Source organism: Rhinatrema bivittatum, chromosome 7, assembly GCF_901001135.1.
Source record: "Rhinatrema bivittatum chromosome 7, aRhiBiv1.1, whole genome shotgun sequence".
Lineage (NCBI taxonomy): Eukaryota > Metazoa > Chordata > Amphibia > Gymnophiona > Rhinatrematidae > Rhinatrema > Rhinatrema bivittatum.
Genome location: NC_042621.1, coordinates 87199691 through 87226402, shown reverse-complemented (window position 1 = coordinate 87226402; position 26712 = coordinate 87199691). Strand labels below are relative to the sequence as shown.

The 26712-nt window shown below is 45.0% G+C and overlaps 1 protein-coding gene across 10 annotated transcripts in view; it reads left to right on the top strand.

The window, feature by feature from the left end:
* The window catches only part of ZC3H18 (zinc finger CCCH-type containing 18), a 302002-nt gene that overhangs the window by 153702 nt on the left and 121588 nt on the right, over positions 1 to 26712 (top strand). For all 10 annotated transcript variants that reach the window (XM_029608640.1, XM_029608639.1, XM_029608642.1 and 7 more), the window contains one exon: positions 26232 to 26468. In XM_029608640.1, the coding sequence (XP_029464500.1) occupies positions 26232 to 26468 (237 nt within the window). The remainder of the gene's footprint in view (positions 1 to 26231; positions 26469 to 26712) is intronic.

Here is a 26712-nt window from a genome sequence, read left to right as displayed (position 1 = left end):
TGAGTTCAAAAAAGGTTTGGATAAGTTCTTGCAGGAGAAGACCATTAACTGCTATTAATCAAGTTTACTTAGGGAATAGCCACTGCTATTAATTGCTTCAGTAGCATGGGATCTTCTTAGTGTTTGGGTAATTGCCAGGTTCTTGTGGCCTGGTTTGGCCTCTGTTGGAAACAGGATGCTGGGCTTGATGGATCCTTGGTCTGACCCAGCATGGCAATTTCTTATGTTCTTATAAATTACAATGCTTTCTATTCAGGATGTACAAATAACAAGAGACAAAACACAATTTTAGGGCAAAAACATATTTTATATATTTCCCCTTCCTTTGTCCCTGGTAACCAGGAACGAGTGCTTTGAAATACCAGGAATAATACATTACCAGCTCAGTCTGAAAAGAAGAACCTGCATTTTTCCCAAGCAGATCAAAAAGAGATTATTTCATGTTCTGGTTGCTAAATTTGGTTCTCTGATATTTTGAACAGGGAATTGGAGGACTGCTAGGGAAGTAATTTGTGATTCTGAGTTACGATTAAAGTAACTTTTTATTAAAATGCTTCTCTTCTTAAGGGCACAAACACACATGGGGAGTATTTCAACCCAGACGACTTTGGAAGAGGATAGGTTGATGTGCTCCTATAAAATCATGTTTCTGGCTATTATGAGCAAGTAGTCTTCTTACAAACTTTGTACATTTTGTACAGTAAAAGCATTTGCTTGATACATTATTGATAGTTCTCAGTAAGTGATGCTAATGAAATCTTCATCTTCATTAAGCATATGCTTCCATGCCTAACCCCTATCATGATTTCCTTGCTGTTGATTTTGGATATGAACTGTGGTCAGCATTCCACACTGGATGGCCACCTTTATAGGTGTGCACAGCTCTACAGATCCATTATGTGGTCCTTGTGAATCTTCACAAATGGAGAGATCACAGAAAAGTTAAGGTACTTTATTGTAAAACACCCATGTTTGCAAAGTCCCCTGTCAGGGTCAGAGTATCTTTGTAACATACCTGTTGTGCGTAATTTGCTGACATGAACAGGCTGTATTGGCCAGCAGATGACAGGTGTGTATGGCTTGCAGTTCACTCACTCACTCAGCATTAGAGGGTACAAGTTTGATTAAACTATAGCATTTGCATTCATCTCTAAATAGGGGAAAGTTGCCCAGTTGAAACTGGCTTCATTTGGTGGCATACAATTGACTCTAGAACATTTTAAAGAATGGTAGTGTGCAGAGTTCTGCTTTCTGTCTCAAATGCTTTTTACACAATAGACAGATTTTCCTCTGTAAAAACAAAGGTGAGATCAGGTGCTCTCAGACAATTGCTTAGGGAGTTTTTTCTTGTGTAATTTTTAAAGTTAGGTTATGTTTGTAAATTTCAGAGACCAAGGTAGCAGGTGATGAGCACTGACAGTCTGTGGCAGGAATACATTTTTATTTCGGCATATAGTACTCTACGCCACAACATATTACAACTAATTATGTTTGGACACAACAAATCCCTTCCCTAACGTGGGTACTCGAGTTAGCAGGACAGACACTGATTTGCTCAAAATGATGGGGGACTGTTGGTGGGAGAAGTGGGATTTTTGAACCCTGGTCTTTGGTCCCCAGCCCCCTATAGTAAGTACTAGGCCACATCCTATTTTATTTTATCAATTTTTTTGCCTCTCCTCATTCAACAAACACATTTGTAATTTGACAAACCTTTTAAAGCAGCATTGGTTTTCTTTGAATGCCTAGTGGTATTTTAAATATTCCTAGAGGATCAGGCCGTTGAAGGGTTGTTTTCTTCCATATTTATGGGTAAAGCACATGCCAGACAGCAGTTGTGGTTCTCCTCTGACCCCTTTTTGTGGATCCCATAAGGGAGCTGCTAAACATATGAAGGAAATTAACTATTCATCAGAAGTCATTTAAGGTCCAGAGGGTTTACAATGTTATTTGTACCTTGGATTTCAGTCGGTTCAGCAGCCGGGCACACTTCGTTTGTGTTTACTTATTTTCCAGTTCAGCCATTTTCTCCTTCTTTTGGGTATTTAGTACAATGATAACTGTCCCTTATGTGGCTGGGCACTATTGGTGACAGGATATGATAGCTGTCCCTTATGTGGCTGGGCACTATTGGTGACAGGATATGATAGCTGTCCCTTATGTGGCTGGGCACTATTGGTGACAGGATATGATAGCTGTCCCTTATGTGGCTGGGCACTATTGGTGACAGGATATGATAGCTGTCCCTTATGTGGCTGGGCACTATTGGTGACAGGATATGATAGCTGTCCCTTATGTGGCTGGGCACTATTGGTGACAGGATATGATAGCTGTCCCTTATGTGGCTGGGCACTGTTGGTGACAGGATATGATAACTGTCCCTTATGTGGCTGGGCACTATTGGTGACAGGATATGATAGCTGTCCCTTATGTGGCTGGGCACTGTTGGTGACAGGATATGATAGCTGTCCCTTATATGGCTGGGCACTGTTGGTGACAGGATATGATAGCTGTCCCTTATGTGGCTGGGCACTATTGGTGACAGGATATGATAGCTGTCCCTTATGTGGCTGGGCACTGTTGGTGACAGGATATGATAACTGTCCCTTATGTGGCTGGGCACTATTGGTGACAGGATATGATAGCTGTCCCTTATGTGGCTGGGCACTATTGGTGACAGGATATGATAGCTGTCCCTTATGTGGCTGGGCACTATTGGTGACAGGATATGATAGCTGTCCCTTATGTGGCTGGGCACTGTTGGTGACAGGATATGATAACTGTCCCTTATGTGGCTGGGCACTATTGGTGACAGGATATGATAGCTGTCCCTTATGTGGCTGGGCACTGTTGGTGACAGGATATGATAGCTGTCCCTTATGTGGCTGGGCACTGTTGGTGACAGGATATGATAACTGTCCCTTATGTGGCTGGGCACTATTGGTGACAGGATATGATAGCTGTCCCTTATGTGGCTGGGCACTATTGGTGACAGGATATGATAGCTGTCCCTTATGTGGCTGGGCACTGTTGGTGACAGGATATGATAACTGTCCCTTATGTGGCTGGGCACTATTGGTGACAGGATATGATAGCTGTCCCTTATGTGGCTGGGCACTGTTGGTGACAGGATATGATAGCTGTCCCTTATGTGGCTGGGCACTGTTGGTGACAGGATATGATAACTGTCCCTTATGTGGCTGGGCACTGTTGGTGACAGGATATGATAACTGTCCCTTATGTGGCTGGGCACTATTGGTGACAGGATATGATAGCTGTCCCTTATGTGGCTGGGCACTGTTGGTGACAGGATATGATAGCTGTCCCTTATGTGGCTGGGCACTGTTGGTGACAGGATATGATAACTGTCCCTTATGTGGCTGGGCACTATTGGTGACAGGATATGATAGCTGTCCCTTATGTGGCTGGGCACTATTGGTGACAGGATATGATAGCTGTCCCTTATGTGGCTGGGCACTGTTGGTGACAGGATATGATAGCTGTCCCTTATGTGGCTGGGCACTATTGGTGACAGGATATGATAACTGTCCCTTATGTGGCTGGGCACTATTGGTGACAGGATATGATAGCTGTCCCTTATGTGGCTGGGCACTGTTGGTGACAGGATATGATAGCTGTCCCTTATGTGGCTGGGCACTATTGGTGACAGGATATGATAGCTGTCCCTTATGTGGCTGTGGCTGGGCACTATTGAAGTCAGGATGCTGGGCTTGACTGCCCTTGGACTTGCAAAACGAAAGTCATGGGGCCAGATCAGGTGCATCCAAGGATACTAATGGAGCTCAGAGAGGTTCTGGTGGGTCCATTGAACGACTTGTTCAATAGATCATTGGAGAAAACACGGCTGTGGTCCTTCTTCACAAAAGACCAGTAAGCCTTACTTCAGTGGTGGGAAAATGAATGGAGTGTCAGCTGAAGGAAAAGATAGTGAACTACCTACAATCAGGTGGATTGCAATATCTCAAGCAGCATGGTTTTACCGGAGGCAGATAAGTGTCAAAGAAAACTGATTGATTTTGGTCAGTTGCGTGATGAGAATTAGATCATTGTATGTGGTTTCTTTGGATATCAGCAAAGCTTTCAGTACCATCCCATATAGGCTTGAGAATAAACTGAGCAGCTTGGGGCGTGGGTTCCAAGGTGATGGATTGGATTAGAAATTGGATGAGTGATGGATGGATTTCACTTGGGGGAGAAATCATTAGTTATATCTTAAATACACTTCTAATAGATTCTTGTTTGTCATATATGTTTGTCTTGACTAGATTGTAAGCCCCAAGGAGTAAGGTCTGCCTGTTGTGTGATCGTATAGCACTGCATTTATATCTAGTAGCACTTTTAAGATTGCTAAATAATAGTAGTAATAGTAGTGGAGTGCTTCGGAGATCAGACCTAGGGCCAGTTCTCTTCAGTATCTTTGTGAGTGACATTGTGGATGGGTTAGAAGGAAAAATCTTTTTTTTTTGCAGATGACACACAGGTATGCAACAGAGTGGATAAATGCCTCAGAGACTAGATATGTTTATATTTATTGAGATTTATTTATTGCCTAAACCAAAGCACAAAGTGATGAATGAAACCACATACATAAAACAATATCTACCTTTATAAATGGGCCATGACCGGCCCGCAAATGCGCAGTAGAGCGCAGCTCTACTGCGCATGTGCGGGCAAGGACGTCGGTCTTAGCCAGCGTCAAAAAAAAAACACATGGCGGCGGCGGTGTCGGGGGGCAGCGGTGGCGGCGGTGTCGGCGGCAGCGGTGGCGGCGTCCGGTGGCGGCGGCGGTGTCGGGGGGCGGCGGCGTCCGGTGGCAGCGGCGGCGGCGTCCGGTGGCAGCGGGTGGCGGCGGCGAATGATGACGAGGAGCGGCGGCAGCGGCGGCCAGTACCGAGGGAGGAGAGAGAGAGAGAGAGAGAGAGAGGGAGGGAGGGACGAACTGAGGGAGGGAGGGACTGAGTGGGGGGAGGGAGGGACTGAGTGAGTGAGAGGGAGGGAGGGACTGGGAGGGACTGAGTGAGAGGGAGGGAGGGACTGAGGGGGAGGGAGGTAGGGGGTGGGGAAGAGTGAGAATGAGGGAGAGGTGAGAGACAGGGATGTGAGTAAGTGGAAGGGTAAGAAGTTGTGGAGCAGAGAAAAAGGGAGTGGAGGAGGGCTGAGGGAGATGGGATTGAGACAGGGTGGGGAGTGACTGAGGGAAGGGGAGAGAGGTGGGAGTGACTGAGGGAAGGGGAGGGAGGTGAGAGTGAGGGGAAGGAGGCAGTGGGAGACAGAGAGTGAGTAAGACTGAGGGGTGGGAAGGGGGTGAGTGACTGAGGGGGAAGGGGGAATGAGGGAGAAAAATTGTAGGAGGGTGCTGTTTTCGAAAATGGACCGAAAACAAAAATGTAATGTAGCCCGTTGTGACGGGCTTAACGGCTTGTATATCCATATTACACAAGTAAAACAAAATCAGACAAAATTAAAATAAGGTAAAATAAGATAAAAATTACACTAGTAAATAAAAAACAAAAAACTCATGTCCTTAAGCAGACTCTAAAAAGCTATTCATCAGTTAAAGGCCAACTTAAATACATTAGAATGAAGTGAAATTAAACTAGTGAAAATCTTGTCTTTGAGCAGACTCAAACCTTTTGTCAGTCAAAGGCCAACTTAAACAAAGTGGTCTTCAGAAGTGCCTGAAAAGTTTTCCGACACTCCATACAGTGAAGCGACCCGGTAAGGAGGTCCATATAGTTGGTGTCACACAGAAGGTTATCAAACAGGTGGGCCTGTTTCACTGAAGGGCACGTCCAAGAGATGTCGTTGGGATGAACTTAAGGCTCTTGTAGGTTGGTTTAGCCTCAGTAGCGCATTTGCCCAAGGAGAGGTGATCGCATTGACCACAAGCAGATTTTGTATTGTATCTGAATTCGATTGGAAGCCAATATGACTGAATCAAAACTGGAGTGATGTGTTGACGACGATCAATGTCAGCAATTAATCTAGCAGTAGCATTTTGTAACAATTGTAAAGGCTTCTGTATAGAGTCAGGCAAGATTGATGCCTGAACCACAGTGTGAAAGCCTTCATGTTCCACAAGATGCTGTGGAGCAATTAATAGACGCAGCTTAAAGAACCCAGACCGCATTACTGTTTTAATGTGATGTTTAAAAGTCAAACCAGAGTCTGTCCAAACACCTAAGCTTTTCACATGCGGAAGCAATGAATAGCAATAGATAGTATACGATGTCACCTGGAAGAGCTTGAGGCCTGGTCAAAGGCTTGGCAGTTAAAATTCAATGCAAAAGAGTGCAGTGACATGCGTTTGGGATGCAAAAATCCCAAGGAGCTGTACAGAGTTAGGTGGGGAGAGAAAGTTACTGATGTGCCCTGATCAGGGGAGAGATCTTGGGGTGATAGGGTCCGATGATGTCAAGCTGGCGAAACAGTGTGACGGTTCCGAGTGATGCCAGTCTGCATCGAGCGAGACACAAGCATTACAGGTCATTGGTGAGGTCTCACTTTACTGGAGACTGCATCTTAAAAAAAGATAGATATAGACTAGAGGTGCTCCAGAGAAAGGCAAGCAAAAGAGTGTGGAGACCGCACCATGAGATTTCGGGCCCTGAACCATGTATACCCTAGAGGAGAGGAGAGACAGTTAGGGGAGGGGGGATATTATACAGACATTTAAATACCTGAAAGATATTAATGCATAATTAAAACTTTTCTAATGGAAAGGAAAATGTAAAACTATGGGTTAGGAAGAATATCAGAAAATATTTTTTCAAAAAAAGAGTGGTGAATGCATGGAATGGCCCTCCCAGATGAGGAGGCAAAGACAAAGATGGTTAGCAGAATTAAAGAAAGTGTGGGATAAACACAGAGGGTCCCTTATGGTCAGGAAGATGGAAAATAAACACAGGGGTAATATGAATGGAGCAGTGGTTCACCCCAGAACCACATTGTATTGTGCTTCCAGGAAAGGCATGGGGTAATCTGCACGGGAGCGGCTGTTACAACCCTAAACAGCAGGCACTAGGATAAACCTGCACAGTGGCAGTCACGCCCCCTAAACACTTTGCAGGGCAGACTGGCACATGTGGCCCTGGAGACCTCTGCCACAGATTGATACCTTCAGTATGTGGGGTGACCTCAGCATGTCTGTATTTCACCGCAGTTAATCACTTGCTGGAGTCATGTGTCAGGGAGGAAGTTGCACCTGCTGGATTCCTGCCCAGAATTAGTACAAGAGAGGATGTTAATCTTCCGCGGTGCAGGGAGGGGCTGTCCATTCCTGTGAGGCAACACCAGCGGCACTCTAAGGAGTGTCTGATGTGATTAACGTCCGGGAGCAGAGCTTTTATCCCAGCTGTTTACAGTTTAGTTAATAATTTTGCCTTTAGGTGTAATATTGCACTTTACGCATTGATAATGATTGTACTGTAACTTGCTCCACATTTTTTTGCAACCTCCTACGTTTTTTTTAAGGAGACGGAAGAGAGATAACGAACTGCCAAAAACTCCCAGAGCACTTGCTGAAAAAAGGGGATTTACTCAGGAGGAAGGCCAGCATCTAAACCAGGCTGCCACAGGGTCCTAGAGGCATTGAGTGCCAGGCATAGAATTCAGTCCAATACCTTCAGCACATTTTTATGCAAAGGCTACTTTCAATAACATCAATTTTCAATACCATTTAATTTTTTTTTTGTTTGTTTTATATCCCCAGTAGCACTGACATGAAATTTAGAAATGCATACCATGTATATGCATGTGTTATAATTGTATGGAATCGCCAGACAACTCCCCTTATCCTTGATGGAAAAATACATAGAATCACCTTGGTATGAATATACCCAACAATTCTAAGGCCACACATATTTTCCGCAACCTTTTTTTTTAAGATCTTTGAGAGAGAGGTTTGATGGGCGGGGTATCAGGCTTGCAAATATTTTTTTTGTTTGTTTTGTAGCTGTTTAACTGTCTATGTTTGAATTTGGCTGGTTAAGGCTAAAGTTATCCAGGTATATGTACCTATATTCAAACATAAGCAGCTAGGTTTTCAGTGGGAGATTAATTTTTAGCTGGATAACTTGTCTGCTCACCACTAAGGTTTTTCTGCCTTTTTGTTGTGTTTTGTTTTGTTTTTTTTAAATCAAGACCTCAGTGCCACTCCTGTCCAAGTGCATGTACTCTGACACACATACACAACCCTGTGAAGTCACCCAGTCAGTATGCCAGATTAGAAGATGGCAGCATAACAATAGTTGAAGCTATTAGGATGAATGTACGAGCTACCATAATAATTATTTACTCAGCACTATCGGCGTACACAGCATTGTACCATAGACTTCAGGGAGACGCGGGTGGGCCAATAGTTCTAATATTGGACTGGGACCCAGGAGACCTGGGTTCAAATGATGCTTATTCCACGGATGTTCATTATGATCCTTGAGCAAGTCATTTTAACTTTCATTGCCTCAGGTACCTACTTAGACTCTAAGCTCCTTTGGGGCAGGGACTCATAGTACCTGCATGTAGTTTGTCATAATGCCCTGTACACTACATAAATGTTAAGATAGTTTAAACTCAGGTTTTGAAAATCTACTAATCTGGGATGAGTGGATGTCCTTGGCTTGGGGGAGGGGGCAGAGAGGATCAGGCAGTGGGACCTTCATCCCGTCAGGGTTTAACAGGAGAAAACATCAGAAATGCCTTCAGCTCTGACAGGGCCTCAGGAAGAGAGAGGTGGCAGAAGCATTTTTAGCCCCAGTGGAGGCCCAGGGGAAGTATGCAAGCCTCATCAGCTCCCATACCGACCTGGGAGAGTGAAACCGTTTGTGAGGAGGGAGAAGAAGGGGAGAGGACGAGAGCTGCAGAGGTGATTGGAGGAGCAGCTAGAGACTGTGCCTGGGGTGAAGGGGAACAGCAGGTGTCTTTGGCTCTATCCAGACCTGGAAAGGGAGGGAAATAGCCGAGAGATGAGGGGGATAGAGAGTTGAGCAGGGGTGAGGGGGGACTAGAAATGGAGAGAAAGAAGGGATATGGTATGGGGAAGGAGTGTGAGGGGGAGGGGATGGTGGGGCTGGCAGGGAGTACATGCTGAGTGCACTTTCTCTGTGGTAAGTCCAAAGACTCTGAATGTGAATAGTTTGCTCAGTGTGAGTGAGAGAGGATTGGGCCTGGAGCCTCCAATTAGCACAGCTCTATGCTGTCTAATCACGTCCCCATCCTTCAGGCCCAGGGATAGGGTAATACCAAAACCAGTGCACTTTGGGGGGGGGGTGTCGTCTTACTAGTTTTGCTGCCATGAGGTTTGCACCGCTCTACAAGGTAGAGCCCTGGATTAAGGCTGTCGACGTAAGCACTTGAAATTTGACCTGCAGAGCTCACCTATTGTCAGGATAAGGGCAAACTGCCAAAACTCTCAAGGAAAACTGATTTCCTGGATTGCTCATTTTCCCCCTCACATCTTGTATAAGCAAACAGCAAGCGCTGGGTCCTAGGGTGATAAACTGAGTTAGAAACTGGTTAAGTGAAAAGCAACAGAGGTTGGTAGTGAATGGAATTTACCCCGAAGGATCAGTCCTGATGCTGGTTCTGTTTTATATTTTCAGAAGGGATATTACAGAGGGGGTTAGTAGAAAAGAGTTGTCATTTTGCAGCTGACAGTTAGAGCCACAGCAAAGTGGACACTCCAGGTGTGGTGCAAAAAGTGTGTGATCTCGGAAAATTTGAGCAGTATTCAAAAGAATTTGGCAGCTCAGATATATTGCAAAAAAAAAAAAAAAAAAGGTGCAGAATCGTACATTCGGAGAGAAGAAATCCAAGAGATTGGCACATGATGGGGACTGAACAGGAGAGGGATCTGGGGTGATCATATCCAATTATCTCCAGGTTTGCTGAACAGTTTCACAAGGCAGTAGCAAGCGCCAGAGGAATGATGAGACACCCAGATAGAGGCTTAACCAGAGCAAATCGTTGGTGGGACCTTATCCTGAGCATTACCTTCAGTTCTGGAGGCCTCATTGCCAGAAGGCGACTTCCCTTCTCTGAACTGTAGAGTTCAGGCCATGAGCACTGTGATGTGAGACTGAGGGGAGGGGAGGGAGATGCCTTCAGATACCTCAAAAGTATAAAAAATGCACAAGAAGCAAGCATTTGTCAGTGGAAAGGAAGTTCTAGAACAAAGGCTCACTATGCACTCAAAAAGGGGAACTATTTCTTTGCAAAACAAGTGGTGGATGCCTGGAACCATCCTCCCAGGGGAGGCAGAAATATTAATAATTCAAGAAAGTCTGGGATAGGCACTGAGAATCCTGGGTTGTAAAGAGATCAAGTGTTGTCTAAGGCAGTGCAACAGGAAAGGGAAAAATGGCCAGGCCTCTATGGGCCCTGTAGTGTTTATCTGCCCTCAGATTGTCTGCTTGTATTTATAACATTGGGCAGACTCCAATGAAGACTGTTTGCAGTCTCCGTGGGGGTGATGTCTCCAAGTGGGTTAATTTTGTGCATACCTACCCAACTCCTAAGCCAGGGTATCTTGAGTCTGATCTCAGTCTCTCATTTACTACTAATGCCTTTCTCAATACCTGCATAGAGAGCTTCCTTTGGAGTTGATAGGATGTAATATGTGCAGGCAACATGTCTCGTTGCGCCTGAAAGTTTTAATCAGGCCAGAAGTGCCCAGTAGAGTTGGGATAATTTCTGTATCTTTCTGCCGCATTTCCTTGGTGCATGCTGTATATGATGTGTGATGTGCAGTGTGTGTGCACGCTTGCTTTGGGTTCCATCTAAATATTTTCTTTTTATCTCCCCTTTCTGTTTTCTTCATATCTCCACCTGCTGCTATTTTTATTATTGGAGTGTATGAATGCTGTTAGTGCAGCATATTTCAGCTTGAGATTTTGAATTTTTCTCATTATATTTGATGTTCTCAGTCCTTTGAGGTACTTCTCTACCAGGGACAACTCTGTATGCATTGAGTTTATTTTTCCATGGCGGGGAGGGGGTGTTTGTTTTTCTCCTTTTCTTCTGGCTTTATATCCTCATTGATAGTACTCTCTGAGTAATAATTTTCACTGTACAATATTGTATCCGATTTATTTCTATATCCGTAGATGGTTCTTTTGTTAATCTTACTGATCACAATTTCTACTTTGGATTCAGGCATTCTTTCCCTCTGCTGGACCCCAGCACACACACACCTGTTTCCATGTAAGTCAGGAGCTCGACCATCATCTCCTCTGTCTCCTGATCTCCCTCCTGCCTTTGCTCTTCTCTGCTTCCTGGCCTGCCTCGCACTGCTTTCATCCTCATGTAGTGTGCTGTCACCTCTTCCAGGCTCTTCTGCCATCTCCTACGCAGGGCTTCTTAGCTGTGGCAGGGCCTTTCTTCTGGTGCTTCTTGACCGATTCTGCACCTGGCGCTCCTTGATTGCCCCTGTATCTTCTTTCTAGTGCTCCTTACACCCTGCTGATTCTGAATCAACTAGTATCTTGCCCGTCACCTCTTCTAACTGCTCTGACTGTTCCAACGCCTCATTTAGATCTACTTAGCTGTTCCTTCACCTCTCTTCTGGTGCTCCTTGGTTGTTTGGCACTTCTCTCCAGATCTTTTATTTCACTCTCTATATCTCCATCAGTTCGTAATTGTTTTGAAATATTATACATGTCCGTTTTCACACTGGTCAGGGACTCAAGCGCCAGCTCCCCTATCCCCTGATCTTTCTCCTGCCTTTTCTTCTCCCTTCTGCTTCCTGGCCTGTCTTACTCTACTTTCATCCTCACTGGGATCGCACCCATTATCTCCTCCAGTTGCTTTAGCTATTTCTGCTTCTTTCTGGTGCTTCTCCAGCACTTCTCTTCTGGTGCTTCTTGGCTGTTCATGCTTCTTTCAGCTGAGTTTCTTGGCTGCTCTGGCAGATCTTCTCTGGCACTTCTCTCCAAATCTCCTTTTTCAGCCTCTGCATCTCTTTCTACAGCAGCTCTAAATTGCTCTAGAATGGTATCACTTACATATTACTTTTACTTAATTTTTCTTAATTAGTAGTAAAAGCCCATCCAAGGACAGGGAAATACTATGAAGTGTAGGAAATGCATAATTAAGCAGGCCTGGTGCTAGCAGGTATGCCAACCGTGCAATTGCTTGGGGAGGCACACCTGGGGGGCAGCAGCGATAAAAATGAGGAAGAGAACATAAAAAGGAAAAAGAAAGAAGAGGGCCACTGGAGGACCCCATCACCCATCGGTGGTGAAAAAAAAGAAATGGCCCAACTTGGGAACAGAAGAGAGCTCATTCTGCTGCTGTTCCTGCTAGCCCCACGATACTAAGAAAAAAAATTGCAGGGCTAACACTTCCTTTATGCTAATCTCACAGTGCATGAGTCTATATGTTCATCGAGGAGGCAGCAGTGGAGGAGTAAGATAAGCACCGGTGGGCCTGCTGGTGAAAAAAGGGAGCCTGCCTAGGGTGCATATGTGTGAGAGCATGGAAGTCTGCCTGAATTGTGTGTGTGTGGGAATGGGAGCCTGCCTGGTTTGTGTACATGTGTCAGAGTATTGGAGTCTGTCTGGGTTATGTGTGTAAGAGCATGGGAGCCTGCCTGGGTTATGTGTGAGGGAGCATGGGAGCCTGCCTGGGTTATGTGTGAGGGAGCATGGGAGCCTGCCTGGGTTGTGGGTTTGAGAGCAAGGGAGCCTGCCTGTGGTGTGTGTGTGTGTGAGAACATGGGAACCAGCCTACCAGCATCTGAAATGAAGGCCCAGGGCTACTGGTGGATCCCAACCAAAGAAGAGCTGGAGATGCTCAGATGTGTGTGAGCATTTGTGTGTAGGATGCATAAGAAAGAGAGGAGCACCCCAATCCCACTAATCCACGACAATTTCAGGGCAACTGGAATTCAAAGGTTCCCAGAAATGGAGAGCATGAATCTTTTTTTCATCTTTATTATTTTCTGGTATTATTCCCTGCTGCTTTGAAATATTTTATTGGTGTTTGGGAAATTTAAAAAAAATTGTATACAATTTTTTAATTATTCAATCTATTGTTTACTGTTTTTGAAATATTTTTAGTAGTATGTTTTTGCTATTATGTTTATGTATTTTTATTGTTTTATTGTTTGCTTGAGGAATGAGGATGGTTCTGTTTTTCCATTGTTGCACTGCATAGAGAGTCTGGCTTGTTGCAACTTCTAGTTCAGTTTTTACCTGTATGTTTCTAGTTATACTTTATGATGGTTTTATTCTGTATTTGGTGAGGGTCTGTGTAACTGAGATTAGGTATTCTCCTAATAGGAAATGCATTGGTGTTTTAGGGCCTGGTATATTTGCAGTATTGCCTTTTCATAGATAGGTTTCATACTGATTGAGTGCTGGCATTTAGTGCTGTTTTGGTATGGAAGGTTTATTATATTGCAGTTGTAATTCAGTTTTATTCATGGCTTCCTGAGGGTCAAGCACACACCCAACCCATGTTTCAATAGGCCTAATACCATATTGGTTCCAAATGTCTTTTTCACGGGGATTTCTGGTTTGCCCCACAGTAGTACATATCAATATAATGTAAGGGATATTTTTACCTTAGAATACTGTGCTTTGATCTTTTTCATATAAAATCTATTATAAATGTATAATTCTTAACTGTGTGTGTGTGGAGGGGGGTGAGACTAGGGTACCTGATACCCTTGTACTGGCCTGGGGTTCTGGGGGAGGTGTAATTTTTAAAGTTGGTCTTGCTGGAGGAAGCTGGGCTTTTTTTGGTGGGCTGGGACAGAGACTGAATGAACGGGGGAAAGGGGGCAACAGCACAGTAGTTGTTTGCCCAGGGCAGCAAAAAAGCTAGCACCTGCCCTGTAATTGAGATGTGTGGTAGTACAGAGTGTAGGCTGAGCTTGGGGGGGTACTGTTTTGTAGAAGAGAGTGAATTCGATATTTTCAGATGGGGGAGCAATGGAGCTGAAGAATACAGCTAAAGAGGGGCAGAGTTCAGTTTCCATGCGTGGTGGTAGAGAGTGGATTGGACAATACAGAGAGAAAGGGGCGGAGCTGGAGAGTACAGAGAGACAGGGAGCAGTGCTAAATTTCCATACAGAGAGAAGAGCAGAGCCGGAAAGTACAGAGAGAGAGAGGGAGCAGAGCTAAATTTCCATACAGAGAGAGGAACAGAGCTAAATTTCCATACACAGAGAGAGGAGCAGAGCTGGAAAGTAGAGAGACAGGGAGCTGAGCTAAATTTCCATACAGAGAGAGAGGGAGCAGAGCTAAATTTCCATAGGGAGAGAGGGAGCAGAGATAAATTTCCATACAGAGAAAGAGGGAGCAGAGCTAAATTTCCATAGAGAGAGAGGGAGCAGAGCTAAATTTCCATACAGAGAGAGAGAGGGAGCAGAGCTAAATTTCCATAGAGAGGGAGCAGAGCTAAATTTCCATAGAGAGGGAGCAGAGCTAAATTTCCATAGAGAGAGGTAGGGAGCAGAGCTAAATTTCCATACAGAGAGAGGAGCAGAACTGGAGAGTACAGAGAGACAGGGAGCAGAGCTAAATTTTCATACAGAGAGAGGAGCAGAGCTAAATTTCCTTTCAGAGAGAGGAGCAGAGCTAAATTTCCTTTCAGAGAGAAGAGCAGAGCTAAATTTCCTTACAGAGAGAGGAGCAGAGCTAAATTTTCATACAGAGAGAGGGACGGAGCCCAATTTGCATACTAGCGATGCAGGCTATAATCTAGAGGAAGGTCTGGAAGTGATTATATCTGATGATCTTAAGGTGGCCAAACAAGTGGCTAAAGCCAACGGCAAAAGTCAGAAAGATGCTTAGCTGCATGGGGAGGAATGGTCAGCAGAAAAAGGGAGGAAATATTGGCCCTGGTGAGACCTCACTTGAAATACTGAACAGAGTCTGTGCAGAGGATGGCCTACTAAAATAGTCCGTGGTCTTATCATAAATGATATGGGGATAGACTTAAAAATCTAAACATGTACACCCTACAGGAAATTTGAGGTAGGGGAGATATGATAGAGACATTTAAATGCCTCCAAGATTTCCAACGTGAAGGGCGTTCTAGAATGAGGGATCATGGGATGAGGGTGAAAGGGGGTAGACTCAGGAGTAAACTTAGCAAATATTTCTTTACAGAGAGAGGGTGGTGGATGTGTGGAACGGCCTCCCAGTGGAGGTGGTGGAGACAAGGATAGTATCTGAATTCAAGAAAGCATGGGATAAATACAAGGGATCTCTAAGAGAGTGATGAGAATTATAATGCTAAATTAATTGGGCGGATGGGTAAACTGGATGGGCCATACAGTCTTTTTCTGCTATCATATTTCTATGTTTCTGATCAGTTGCTTTTGGAAGCTTTCTTTGCATATTTTTCCCCTTCTTCCAGATTTTGGCATGCTGTCTGTAAACCCACTTGATTTAATATACAGTTTGTGGCATAAAAATAGCAGTACATTATTTATTAATGTACTAACTGGGGTTTGTCTTCAGTCACCTTTAAATACACCTGTATTACCTTTCTCTTTAAACTTTGGCTTCACTTTAAGTGCAAATATTACGACTAAATTGATGTAAGATATTTGTATTTACCTTGTGGTACCACTTTTGATTTAATGTAAGGTTTCCGTACCTACCTCCTCCCTCCCAACGCAGCCTCCCCGGTGAAACATGGCCATGTCGGGGGACACACTTGCTAGTCAGTGACATTTATGTGAAACCCGAATAAACTTTCTGCTGATGAATAATGAAATCTATGATTTTTTAACTCTTTGGGCATTTTACTTTCTACAACACATTGCTTGTCATATTAGGCTTTCACAGTCTGACCTAGATTCCAACTTTATGTCAGCACTGTGAGGAAGCCCAGGAAGAATTGGCCTCCCTGGACTTTGCTAAGCCTGGCTCCTCCCATTCAGAGGATGGGTTAGCCACAGCCTTAACTGGAAGTACCGTAGATCTGAGTACCCCTGGGACTGGGTCATCCATGGGAGAAGGAAATTCAGTGGCACCTACCCCAGCACCTCATGGGCTAGGCATGGACCCGGCTGCCTTCTCTTGGGTGAAATTTTTCCAGGGCCTTCAAACCTTCATACAGGCGCAGTCTGCTACCTCAGTTGCCCTTGTCTGGATGGAACGTCAACCAGTAAGCCTTCCTTCTCCCAGTCCTATCGGCAGACAACAAGGCATGCCTTGCCTCACCAAGGGTATCCCTGGCAGGGACCCGGACAGTACAGATGAAGAGGAGGATACAGATTCCTTGGAAGATGGGGAAATTCCCCCTGGTTTAGAACCGTATCGGACCATGTTACATTTTTTCCATAGAGTCGAATTGCCAGTCCTGGTTTCTCAGAAACAAGTTTTAAAGGGGGACGAGCGTTAGTAGCTCTATACTCACTGGATCTGGCAGTGAGAGAGCATACGCATTTCCCTAAAGTGGATGCCTTGGTCTGTGCCATCTCTAAGCGAAAAATTATCCCAGTGGAGGGAGGCTCAGCCTTAAAGGATGCGCATGATACACTATGGAGTCCATCCTTAAACAGGCCTTTGACTCAGTAGCAATGATCTTACAGATTGCTTCTCGTTCATAGCTCGTTCGTGCCTACTCCTCTCTCAGGAGGTGGATGACTCGGGGGTGAATTACAGAGTGGCTATGGAATCCGCTGCCGCCTTTTTAGCTGACATGGGCTTGGATCTAGTCTGTACATTGGCCAGAGGAGTGGCCTCCGTGGTGGCCAGAAGACAGCTATGGCTGCGGAATTAGTCAGCAGACGCAACCTCCGAGGCAAATCTTAGAAAGATGTCCTTTAAAGGATCACTCCATTTTGGAAATGAATTGGAAAAACTGGCCAGTAAATGGGGTGAATCTCCATTCCCCGGCTACCAGAAGATAAGAGAAAGCAGTTACAACACCCCTTGCCTATGAGGGGTTGATCCAGGGGCTCCCAACGCTTTTGCCCCTACAAAAACTCAGCATTTCCTAGCGTGTAGTCAGATGGACTCAGGACCAGTGGGTTATATGTTCCCCTGATAGGAGATGGGAGACTGAGTCAGGTTTCAAAGCTGACATCACCCTAGATATACTCCTGCAGTGACCTCAGCTCTTCAGTATCTCTCCATCTCCTTAGCAGATGTGGATGCTAACCCCACACTTTAGCGGAATTGCAGCACTAATCCAAAGGGAGACATTTTTTACCTTCACTTTTAAAGGAAGATCAAGCCCCGCTCTCCTGTGGTGATACCTAAGGGTCCCTTCCCCAGTCGTGAAATCCTGAGGTGATTTTCAAGATCCCTCAGAGTTGTGCCTTGGACCGGTAGCCGGTTCCCAGTGTGGACTTAGCTGCTGAAGCAGCTGAAAGGCAGTGGGTGCAGAAGCCGAGTGCAGCAGTGAAGGGCAAAGCTCTCTTCCCCCGCAGCCAGAGACCTTATCTGTACTCAGCTGGTAAGCACTGAGACCAGCTAAGTAGAGAAAAACTCCTCTGATCCAGAGATGTGGAAGGGCTTTGATAAGTCTTTCCTCCAGTCTCCTTGCTCAGTGCACCGTACCGACTTCGTTCGGGTAACGGAAGGGGGTTCCGAGCGGGTTGAGCAGCTCCCCGATGGGCTAGGCCCTGTTTTTGGCTCTGAGGACTCTCCAAGGCAGCGCCATTTTGTGCGCAGTTTGGTGCAGTGCCATTTTCCCCCTTCGGCCGTTGATACGTGCGGTGCAGGCCGGCCTTCTGTGCACCTAACGTGCGCGTAAATAAGCGCATAACTGCATGCTTATCCTCGACCCTTTGAGTGGTCTCAGTCCTTTCGTAGTCGACAGCCCAAAAGAGGGTCAGGCTCGGATTCAGGTTTGTTCCAAACCCCCCAATGAAAATTTGCCAACCCACCCTCGGAACAAGGAGATAAGGGGTTGACTGTCCCTCTTCTACCAGAGGTGGGTCGAGATCACTTCGGATAAAAGGGTAATGGAGGTCATATGAGAAGGATATGCGCTGGAATTTCACAGCGCTCCTCGAGACATATTAATGATGTCTCCTTTCCTCTCCCAGCACAAGAAGCAGGCAGTAGAGACTACTCTTTTAAGGCTCTTCAGGATGAGGGCTATAATCCCAGTACCTGCGCCCCAGGAAAATATGGGGCGTTATTCCATCTATTTCATCGTACCCAAGAAGGAAGGTTCCTTTTGCCCCATCCTGGATCTCAAAAGCATCAACTGTTGAGTGAATCATTTCCACATGGAAACCTTAAGCTCTCTGCTAGTGGTCGTACAATGGGGAGAGTTCTTAACCTCCCGGGACCTATCCGAGGCCTACCTACATATTCCAGTCCTTGAAGAACACCAACATTTCCTACGCGTTGCAGTATTGTGTCATCGTCATTAGTTCCGGGCACTGCCCTTTGGCCTAGCTACCACTCCGAGAACATTTTCCAAGATTATGGTGGTTGTAGCAGCAGCAGCGTTGAGAAAAGAGGGAAATCCTTGGACAATTGGTTGATCCAGGCCACCAACAGGGTGATCACCTTGCTTCAAGAACTTGATTGGGTTGTAAACCTGGACAAAAGCGGTCTCAAGCCCCCCCCCCCCCCCCCCCAGTCTTTGGAATATCTGGGAGTCCAGTTCAACACCAAGGCAAGGACTTCCCTCCGACCAAGTGGATAAGGAAGTTGATGTCCCAAGGGTGTCAGTTGATGAGCACGATACGCCCGACGGTGTGGAGCAGTGGTCCCCAACTCTGTCCTGGGGGCCTATCAGCCAGTCGGGTTTTCAGGATAGTGTTGGTGTAGAGCTATCTCCAAATTCTTGGTTTGATGGCAGGAACCCTGGAGGTAGTGCCGTGGGCGAGGGCACACATGCGACCACTTCAGTGCTCACTACTATGACGTTGGAACCCGCAGTCTCAAGACTATTCTATTCGCCTCCACTTACTGATGGGAGTATGGTATCGGCTCCAGTGGTGGCTACAAAAAACTCATCTGAGCAGGGGTGTACCCCTGTCCTCCCCAAATTGGCTGGTCCTCACAACAGACGCGAGCCTCCGGGGCTGGGGAGCTCACTGTCAGGAACTGACGGCCCAGGGACGTTGGACCGAGGAAGAGGCCCTCTGGAACATCAACCACCTGGAAGCCCAGACAGATTGGCATGTCTACAATTCAGCCACAGACTCCAGGGTCAAGCGGTCTGTGTAATGTTGGACAACGCAATGATGGTAGCCTACATCAACCCCCAGAGTGGAACCAAGAGCCAGCAATTGTCACAGGAGATAGATCTCCGTATGGACTGGGCGGAAATTCATCTGCAGATGATCTCAGTCTCCCACGTCGCTTGAAAAGACAATATCAGAGCAGACTTTCTAAGCAGGGAGCGTCTGGATCCATGAGAGTGGGCATTGTCAGTCAAAGCCTTTCAGCTGATAGTAGAATGCTGGGGGCTCCTGTCCATTGACCTGCTGGCCGCATCTCACAGTGTGAAGATTCCCCGATTCTTCAGTCGCAGAAGAGATGAGTGGTCCCCTGGGGATCGACCTTCTTGTTCAGACCTGGCTGGAAGAAGAGTTGCTATATGCCTTCTCTCTCTGGCCCCTGCTGGGCAGGGTTATTTGCAGAATCAAGCACTACAGAGGAATAGTCCTACTAGTAGCTCCAGATTGGCCCAGGTGTTTGTGGTATGCAGACTTGCGGAGACTCCTGATGGAGACACCCTTGTGCCTCCCACTACATAGGGACCTGCTACATCAAAGACCGGTCCTTCATGAGGATCTGACTCGATTCTGTCTTACAGTCTGGCCCTTGAGAGGGCTCGCCTAATGAAGCGTGCTTGGAAGTTCTCTATATCCCTAGAGCATGTGTGGGTCTGGAGAAGTATTTGATGCCTGGTGCGAGGAATGTGGTGTGTCCCCCTCAGACGGTCAAAATCCCACTATTTCTGGAATTTTTGCAGGATGGCTTGAATAAAGATTTGACCCTTATCTCCTTGAAGATCCAGATAGCTGCTCTCTTCTGTTGCAGGGTGAGGTGAACGCAACCCACCTGTCGGGCTCATCCAGATATGGCCCGTTTTCTGAAAGGGGTGAAGCATCTGCGCTATGGTGGCCAGTTCCCTTGTGGAATCTTAATCTAATATTAGAATTTTTGGCAGGGCCCTCCTTTCGGCCACTGTGCAGTCTTTCCTTGTGTTTATTAACCTTGAAAACGGTGCTCCTGGTGGCTATATGCTCGGCACGTTGTATCTCTGAACTACAGGCATTGTCGTGTCAGGAACCGTTCCTCTGGATGACTCCAGAACCGTTCCATACTTCTTGCCTAAGGTAGTCTCAGGGTTTCATTTGAATCAGTCCATTTCGTTGCCATACTTAGATAAGCACAAAGACACGGAAGAATACCACCTCCTCCGTCATTTGAATGTCAGTACCGGTAGAATTTTGGTGCGGTATGTGGAAGTTTCAGAACCGGTCTGAAAGACTGGGTGACTTGGGGGCTCTCTTCTCACATTTGTGGTTCAGAAAATTGTCTGCCATTCACATCTCCAAAAGAGGTTTCCATTCCATGCCAGTGGCACCAATTACTACAGTTGATGATTGTGTGGGTGGAGAAGCCACAAGACAGAAAACAAAAACTTTACAGTTACCTTTCACCTCTTTGACTATCTGAAAGGTGTATCTTAAGTTACATTTACATATCATATATAGAGGTGTGGGATTGTGAAACAGGATTTCCTGTATCTGGTTATTGTGTTAAGGTGAAAGAGTATACACATGAAACCTGCAGATGACAATAGAAGATCACAGAGTGGGTGCACAGGACTATTAGGATTTTTCCAGTCCAACATGCAGCAGTGGAAACCTCCCTTCCTTCCACTGCAGGCAGAACCTGATGCACCACTTTTATGTGTCTGGATTTTTTAAAATTTTCTCTAGCTTCCTATTTGGGATCTATAGATTTAGTGTTTCCCAAGGGTAAACCAGGGGTGGGGCATAAACTGCTGAGTGTGAATTGGTAAAGAAGAGAGAATTTTAAACATTTAGATGCAAACCATTTTTAAAGCCAGAAAACCATATTTCACACTGTCATTGATTTGTTACAGACTCTGGGCTGACTGGAGACTTTAAGTTCCTGCTTACATCATTGGATGAATTATGTCACATTTAGTATCTGGGATTCCCCAAGCCTTTAAACTGAGACTGACAGTGATACTTTAGAGGTTACAACCTTGAATTTAAATGCATCTGTATCCAGATTAAGAAGAATCAGTGGAGCTAAATGTAATAAAGGTTCATTTACTTTTATTAAACCTACATGGTTTTCAGTACCAAATAGAAAATGCTTAGGGAGTTCTGTGAGACCCTGATAACATGCAATCCCAATGCAACCATAATGTAATGGAATTTTCCAGGCTCCTTGTGGGCAAATGTTGACCAGTTTTGAGGAGCTTGAGTCTCTAGATGGTTGTCTAGAATGGTGATTCCCAAACCTTTCCTTGGGGGCCTGCAGCCAGTCAGGTTTTTAAAGCTATCCACAATGAATATGCATGAGAGAGGATTGCATGCACTGCCTCCACTGCGTGCAAATTTAACTCATGAATATTCATTATGGATATCTTGAAAACCTGACTTGCTTAGGGTTCTCCGGGACAGGTTTGGGAACTACTGGTGTAGAACTAGCTTGCTCCAGGGCTGGAAATATTCTGGGTGCCTAAAATTTGGTGCCTGCTGCTGCTAAGTGGCGGGGCATTGGCCTTGACTGTGATAAGCCACTGAGCTGCAGAAGAATCAGGAAGTGGAGAAAAAAGTTGGGAGTGGAAGGGAACTGCAAAATTATATCTAAAGAAAAAAAGTTATATAAACATAATTAAGTCTAAAAAAATGTTTTTGAAATGTATTTTGATGGGGTGACAGTGAAAGTTTTCTTAAAAAATAAATGTTCAGCTCTTAGAAAAATAGAACATCACAACAGAGGACAAACCTTTTTCAATGAAAATGAAGCTGTAGAACAAGGGGTCACAGTATGAAGCACAAAGGTATAGAATCGGGAACAACATCAGAAAATAAGAGGGGGTAGATGTATGCCCTCCCAGAGATGGTGGTGGAGACCAAGATGATAGCAGAATTTAAAAAGAACATGGGATAACCACAGAGGATCCCTTAGTGGCAAGAAGAGGGAAACAAAACCCCAGAACCACATTGCAATGATTGTATTGTGCATCCAAGACAGGCATGGGGGAGGGAGTAACATGCAAGGAGAGGCAGGTACAGTGCCTTGTAAAAGCTTTCACACCCTTGTACATTTTCACATTCTGCTGACTAAAAAATACAAATCAAAATGCATTGACGTAGGAGTTTTTGCTTCACTGGTCTAAACAACATACTCTAAATTTTCATCATGAAAGAACAATTATAGAAATATTCCAAAAGTAATTAAGGAAAAAAAAAAACAAAATGTCTTGGTTGCACAAGTCTTTTACCCTTTGTAACAGCAAATCTAAATTGGCTATGGTTCAAAAAACTTTCTTAATAAAGCCCATAATAAATAAAATAGAGCCAGCTGAGCCGATTTCGAATCCTGGATGAAGAATCAAGCTATTCTGAAGGAAATCTGAGAAAATGTTTTTCAAAGGTACAGATCGGGGGAAAGGCTGTGAGAAACTTTGTGTGTTTGAGTAGCCCTTGGGGCACTGTCAGGTCCATCATTGAAAAGTGGAAACAGTTTGTTACAGTAACCGTAGATTAGGGAAACTTATGCAGAAGGTCACTGAGGCCTAAGATTGCTATAAAAGAACTTCAGAGGTATGTGGCTGAAAATATTAACTGTTCAACCATTTCAAACCCGGCCTCCATGGAAAGTGGCAAGAAGGAAACCACTGCTGAAGAAAAGTCATAATGATGTGCTGCATAGCATTGTAAAGAAGGGGACACTGCACGCATGTGGGAGAAGGTTTTGTGGCCCGATCAGACCCAAGTGGAGCTTTTTAGTCTCGGTGCTGAGCAATATGCGTGGTGTAAAACAAACACGTCACAGCACCCTGCTAAGACCAGCCAAATAGTAAAGGGTGGTGCTGGCAGCAGCAGCATGTTGTGAGGACAGGGAGGTTGGTGAGGTCTGAGGGAAAGCTGGATGGTACAAAGTACAGGCAAAAGTCCTCGAAAGGCACAGTCAAAGCCTAGAACTAAATCCAATGGAAAATCTATGGCAAAACTTGAACACTGCAGTCCACAGAAAGTCAACATGAAAGAACGTGAGCTCTTCTGCCAAGAAGAATGGGCAAACACTGCACCATCACACTGTGCAAAGTTAGTAGATGCTTATCCTAAACAACTCATGGTGGTTATTGCTGCAAAAGGGGCTTCCACTAAGAATTGGGTCAAGGAGTGGGAAGACCAATGCATGTTTTTTTTTAATTCTTAATTGCTTTTGGAATATTTCTATAATTGTTCTTTCATGGTGAACGTGAAAGATTCTAGATCCTTTCTCCTGCTTCACACAAAAGCCTTCTATATCTCTCTTAGGCCTTAAAACCAAGCCAGTTAGGGTTTGTCTCAGTGCAATTGGTGCTTATCATTGTTATGCGGAAGGTAAATCCATCTCTGTACAGCCTTTAGTTGTCTTGTTTCATGCAGGGCTTGCTTCACTTGAAGCCTCCTGCTGTGTCACGGGACCTCAGTGTGGTATTGACCCAGCTGATGAAAACTCCCTTTGAGCCTCTTCTCGCCTATGACCTAGAAGTTCATATTTTTGGTGATGGTCATTTTGGCCTGCAGAGTCAATGAGTGACTTATCTACCTTATACCAAGTTTTTTCACAATAGAGTGGTTCTGCTCACACATCCTTCTTGCCTAAGATAGTGTCAGACTTCCACCTGAACCAGTCCGTCATCCTTCCAACATTCTTTCTCAAGCCTCATGCCCACAAAGGTGAAAAAGCGCTGCATAGCTTGGACTGCAAAAGAGCCTTGGCCTTCTATCTGCAATGGGCTTTAGAAAGTCCTTGCTTTTTGTTTCTTTTGACACCAGCAAGCCTAAAATTGCCTTTGCCAAGGGCACTTTTTTTAATTTTCTAGCAGATTGCATCTCCTCTTGTTGGGTCATGATAAGGTTAATAGTGTCAAAGTGATAGCTGCATTGGTAGTGCACCTAAGATCAGCTTCCATGGAGGAGATTTGCAGAGCTGCAACATGGAATTCTATCCACACATTCATATCACATTATTGCTTGGACAGGGACTCCAGACCTGACAGTAATTTGGTCAATCTGTCCTGAAAAATCTCGGAGAGGTGTAGAACCAAACTCAATCCCTGCACTCCCCCCCCCCCCCCCCCCCCCAAACCCAGTGTCTGGTATTTTGGATCCAGGCTGCTCCTGTAAAAAAATTAAAAAAAAAAAACAGAAACTGCAAAATGTCCTATTGCCACCAAAAACAGTTTTGGCTTGTGGCAGTCTTGAGGTTTTTCTTTTTTTTTTTTTTTTCAGGGCAAAGGGATTCCCCATGTGTAAGGGCTGCCATCCTACTTGTCTTGGGAGAAAGCAGAGTTTCTTACCTGTAACAGGTGTTCTCTCAGAAAACCCGCCCACCTCTCCTTAGAGCTAGTTTCATCAAGTCTAAGCTAAAATTGACTGGCAGGCCCTCTGCGTGGACTCGTGGTAGTAGAGCAGGCTGCAGATGCCCAGTAGGGCATACTCAGAGTTTCTAGAAACTTTTAGATCAAATTTCTGTGCTAGGCTGCATCTGATGATGTCACTCATTTGCAAGGCCTGACATCCTGCTGTCCTTGGAGAACACCTGTTGCAGGTAAGCAACTCTGCAAAACAGTTGGCATGGGGATAACCTGCTTGGAACAGCATCAGTTACAATTCTAAAAAGGAAGGTGATGGGGGGTAACCTGCACAGAGTAACAGGTAACAACCCTAAACACCTTGCTGGGCAGACTGGATGGGCCATTTCGGTCTATTTCTGCCTTCATTTATTATGTTACTAAGGACCATGAGGCCCATCTAGTCTGCCTAGGTTATTTCTTGGTAGGTACGCTGCCGAAGACCCCTGTTGACCTCTGGCTTTCCTTTCACTTTTTTTGTAGCTAGGGATTTCTTGAATTCTGTTTCTGTCTTTCCCTCCAGCACCTCCAATGGAAGAGACTGCTGTTTGCCTTAGTTTATGACTTTCATGGTAATGCTTTATAATGGGATCATGGACTGTTTGATCAGGAAGGAATTATGTTTTCAATTTATTTTTGAAATAAATGAAGATAGAAAAAAAGGATTTTACTGCTTGTGAAAATTACTAGAGTAACAGCACTGGTATTTTGAACTCAGTTTATCCATACAGTAGGATTTACAACACAGACAGAAGCAATGCAAGCTTCCTACACACACACACACACACATTGCACCAGCCTAGAATGAATACAGCCTGAGCAGCAGCAATTTAAGCTTCCCAGTGCAAGATACATATGCACACATCCTCCATACACTGATCTATCCAGTGTTTCAGCCCTGTTCTTGAGGGAAAGGGCATCACAATGATTTCAAGATCATGTTTAAGCATTGATAGTCAGAGTTCCTACCCAGAAACCAATTGTAGAGTATCGATATTCTAAACTATACAGCACAAATATGTATTCTAGAACACATTAATAGGGAAAGTACACTTTGAAATAGCACTAGGGGACACTTTATGAAACTAACTGGTAGCAGATTTAAAACAAATTGGAGAAAGTGCTTTTTGAGGCACCAAACAAGCTGTGGAATTTGTTGCCAGATGTGGTTGAGGCCACTAGTATAGCTGAATTTAAAAAAGATTTGGATAAGTTTCTGGAGAACAGAGGTTTCCCCACCTCTAATTTTTGCGAGTGAGCACATGGAACAGACTTTCCTTTTAGGATCTGCAGAGTACTTGCTTTCCCTTTGTAAAGAATGCCTTTTTGGCTTTAATAGCCTCCTTCAAAGCACTATTATCCATATTAACAAGTGTTTGGAACTTCTTTCAGCCTATTTTAACTTGTGGAACACATTTTATCTGGGCTTCTATGATGGTATTTTTAAACAATTCTCCCTCCTTCATTTTATATAGCCTGGAGTATGTTGTTAAAGTATATAGCACGCATATGTATCTCTCTCGTGTTGCAGGCTGAGAATGATGTTAAAGTTGTAAAGTAGAAAGACTGAGATACACCAATTTTTGGTGTGCATGCTAGTGTGTTGTCATTTTTCTAAAACCCCTCTCATCTGTGATTCATTTATTTGCATGCTTGCTTTTGTCCAGCCGCCAGCCTGAGCCACCAAAGAAGGAAAGCACCACACCTTCTGCCGTGCCACCAGTCACGGCACCCGCCACAACAGCAACGGCTACACCTCAGGTAAAGAGAGCGGATGAGTGGAAGGACCCCTGGCGTCGATCCAAGTCCCCAAAGAAGAAGCCAGGCACCTCGGCCTCTCCCAGTCGTGGACACAGGCGTCGTAAAGCTTCTGCATCCTCTGCGTCAGGTTCAAATTCCTCCAGGTAAGAAGGATGTGAAGTGGTCTTTGATTATGCCAGCAGGTTTTTTGGACTCGGTATTCCTTAAATGAAGTAATGACGGGAGGGTGAGGAGCAGCGGAGAATTCCGGCAAGAAATACAACTAAATGTTCTGGATGCAGAAGGGTGTACATTCAGGAAGGAGCTTTTTTTGTACAAGGGGTTCTCTTCCTGCAGTTTGATAGTCTGTTTGCTCACTATTCAGATGAGCATAGCCTGAGGTGCTGT